Below are 2,500 nucleotides of genomic sequence, written 5' to 3' on the forward strand. Positions count from 1 at the left end.
TGAATACGAATATTCCAATACTTGATCCAGTGAAGATGATATTTTATCCACTTGAGATGACAAATGTTTAACAGATTTTTCAATAAGAGACATCTTGTCGTTGACATACTTCTTAAAATCTTCTTGGATATTGCTCGGAGTTGCCGTGGTAATTCCCTCTTCAGTAGCTTCAGATGAGTTAGTTTGGCCGCCATTTCGGCCAGCCTTAACTTCGTCGCGTAGGTTTTGTAATTCACCAAAAATTTCTTGAATTTTGTCTTTTAACTTGTCATTTTCCAGTTTCAATGATTGGACTGTGTCTTTTACCATTTTGGTCAAGGTTTCAGCAACGTTTTAACTAAAAAAACTGATCAGAGTGAAGAGCTTCGAAATAAGCGTCTTGTCTGCTATGCGCACACATGCAAGTGAGCAGTGAGCGGAAACAATTGAGCGGAAACAATTGATTTTTCTCATTTGCATTAGATTCGGCCAGGAGCCATAATCGGGGATGGAGACCGTAAGCGCGCGCCATTTCTAGTATTGGGGTTGGCTCCATGATATGGGACAATTATTCTATTTTTAGAACAAATTGCGCCATCGCGTGCGCGACACGCACGTACATTGCTGCGAGGATTTTCGCGGATGTCGCGCAGGGAAAATGGCGGGCGATATTACCTTCGTGAATGAGGCAGATATAGGATTTCTCTCAGCAGTATCGCTTCCAAATTTAAGCCAAGCCCTCCTTGACAACTTCCTTGACCTTGACAGTGAACATGAAAGTGAGGATGATTCAGAAGACGAGTGGAGTGACTTTTCCGACCTATCGAGTGGAAATGATTCGTCGGACATGTCTGGGGAGGAATCGCCTAGCAGAGGACAGAAAGATGTAAGGAGGAAAAAGGTACCAAAAGCCAGAAACAAACAGGGGAATGAGTCCAGTAAAGAGAAAAGGAAAAAGAGTTCTGGAAAATACCTTTCTAACGACGACGTAAAAAGGCTGGAGGAGACTCTTAAGTCTTACGTTTTGAGTGCACAAACACATTGCGAAAATGAATTAAGAAATGAAAAATCATTGTCAATATTTCCAGTTCGCAAGCAAATGGTGTCCACCCTACTCAATAGCGACACGATCAGGGTAATGTTTGTGAAGCTTTGTCGGGATATTTACTCCAAAATAATTAAAGCTTTCACCGAAATATCCAGCGCTAAGGTGAAAAACAGTGACAAAAGGGCTTCGTTTTCAGTTATTTGTTCCCAATTGTTGTTGACGGTGGAGGAATCAGAAGTCTGGAGAAACATGAAAAAGATAATTGTCACCACCATTCAGTTGCAGGAGAACGAAACAGACGAAGTCAACTTTCATGCTGCCGTTGTTCTTAACACCATCTACTGGGCACTTTACGAAAATTTTCACAGCGCAGTCATGCAAATTAAGATTGACACTGACAAACGGAAAACCCAAACAAATGCAAGTGAAGGCGCGGACACTGTTGTCGATTCCGACTTTGTGGACGTTGCTAGAGTATCTGGGGCGGCGCTGCGCAAACTACGGAAAGGAAGAGAAAAGATTGTTAATGGGCGGAAAGGAGCCAGGAGAGTTTCAGAAGCGACAAAGGAAAATTATGCAGCCGAAGTTAAAATTATGTCTGAAATGGTCTGTTCTGCAGAGGAGAAAACATCTTTGCCATTGGGTCTAAAAAGGTTGGACGAGGGAAAGTTGACTTTCTTCAATAGTAAGTTTACTGTTGTTTTGTTAACGTTAGATAAAAGAATAAGAGAAATGTTGACTGAAAAAAATCTGAAGAGATATCCAAAAAACCTTATGAAGCTGACAAAACAATCGGTTGCTTTAGACGAGGAGCTACAAGAGTTATTTTTGGCAGCATCAAAAAGGGCATGCACAGCACCATTTGAAGAGATTAGGGCTTGCTCCATATGGCAAGAGCTAGTAAAGAGAATATGTAATACCAGATTTAAGGAATTCTATAGTGCTCAAGAAGAGAAAAAACTGATTCAGGAGGGCAAAGTCGTTTCAGCCGACCAAAGCTTGAGGGACAAGCTGAAAACTTACAGTGTCGATAAGCGTACTTAATTAATTAAGGATGCTTAATAATATGATCTTACAAACTTAATTACGCTTTCTTCTAGGCAGCAGACCAGTTCAAGTGGTCTCTTTGTGATAGTTTATACTTAGGGCAACGTCAGCTTGCCTTATATAATATGACAAGTCTCGTTTTTACTGAAAAACAATAGTAAGTAATATAACAAAAGAATAACCAAAGTGACAGCTTACTAAATCAACACATCTAAATATCTGGGTAATACAGGATTTCAAAATTTAATGCAAGAATAGTTTGTAACAGAATCCCGCTTGTGCCGTTCAATCTTGAAAAATCTTTGGAGAAAAAAACAACCTCGTACCTTGTTGCTCAAGTTGCATTTGTAGAGTCTTGTACACTGACGTTTTCTCCTTCGGAGTTTTAGCATTATCCAAGGAAAATTGAATAGTTTCCTTAGCCCA

At 40.2% G+C, this 2,500-nt stretch overlaps 1 protein-coding gene across 1 annotated transcript in view; it reads right to left on the reverse strand.

Annotated features, from left to right (window-relative positions):
- The window catches only part of LOC138054325 (uncharacterized), an 819-nt gene extending 510 nt beyond the window's left edge, over window positions 1-309 (reverse strand). Inside the window, exon 1 of the mRNA XM_068900790.1 lies at window positions 1-309. This exon is cut by the window's left edge and continues 510 nt beyond it. Coding sequence (XP_068756891.1) covers window positions 1-309 — 309 coding nt within the window.
- Between the last annotated feature and the right edge of the window lie 2,191 nt (window positions 310-2,500).

Source organism: Montipora capricornis, chromosome 6, assembly GCF_036669925.1.
Source record: "Montipora capricornis isolate CH-2021 chromosome 6, ASM3666992v2, whole genome shotgun sequence".
NCBI lineage: Eukaryota > Metazoa > Cnidaria > Anthozoa > Scleractinia > Acroporidae > Montipora > Montipora capricornis.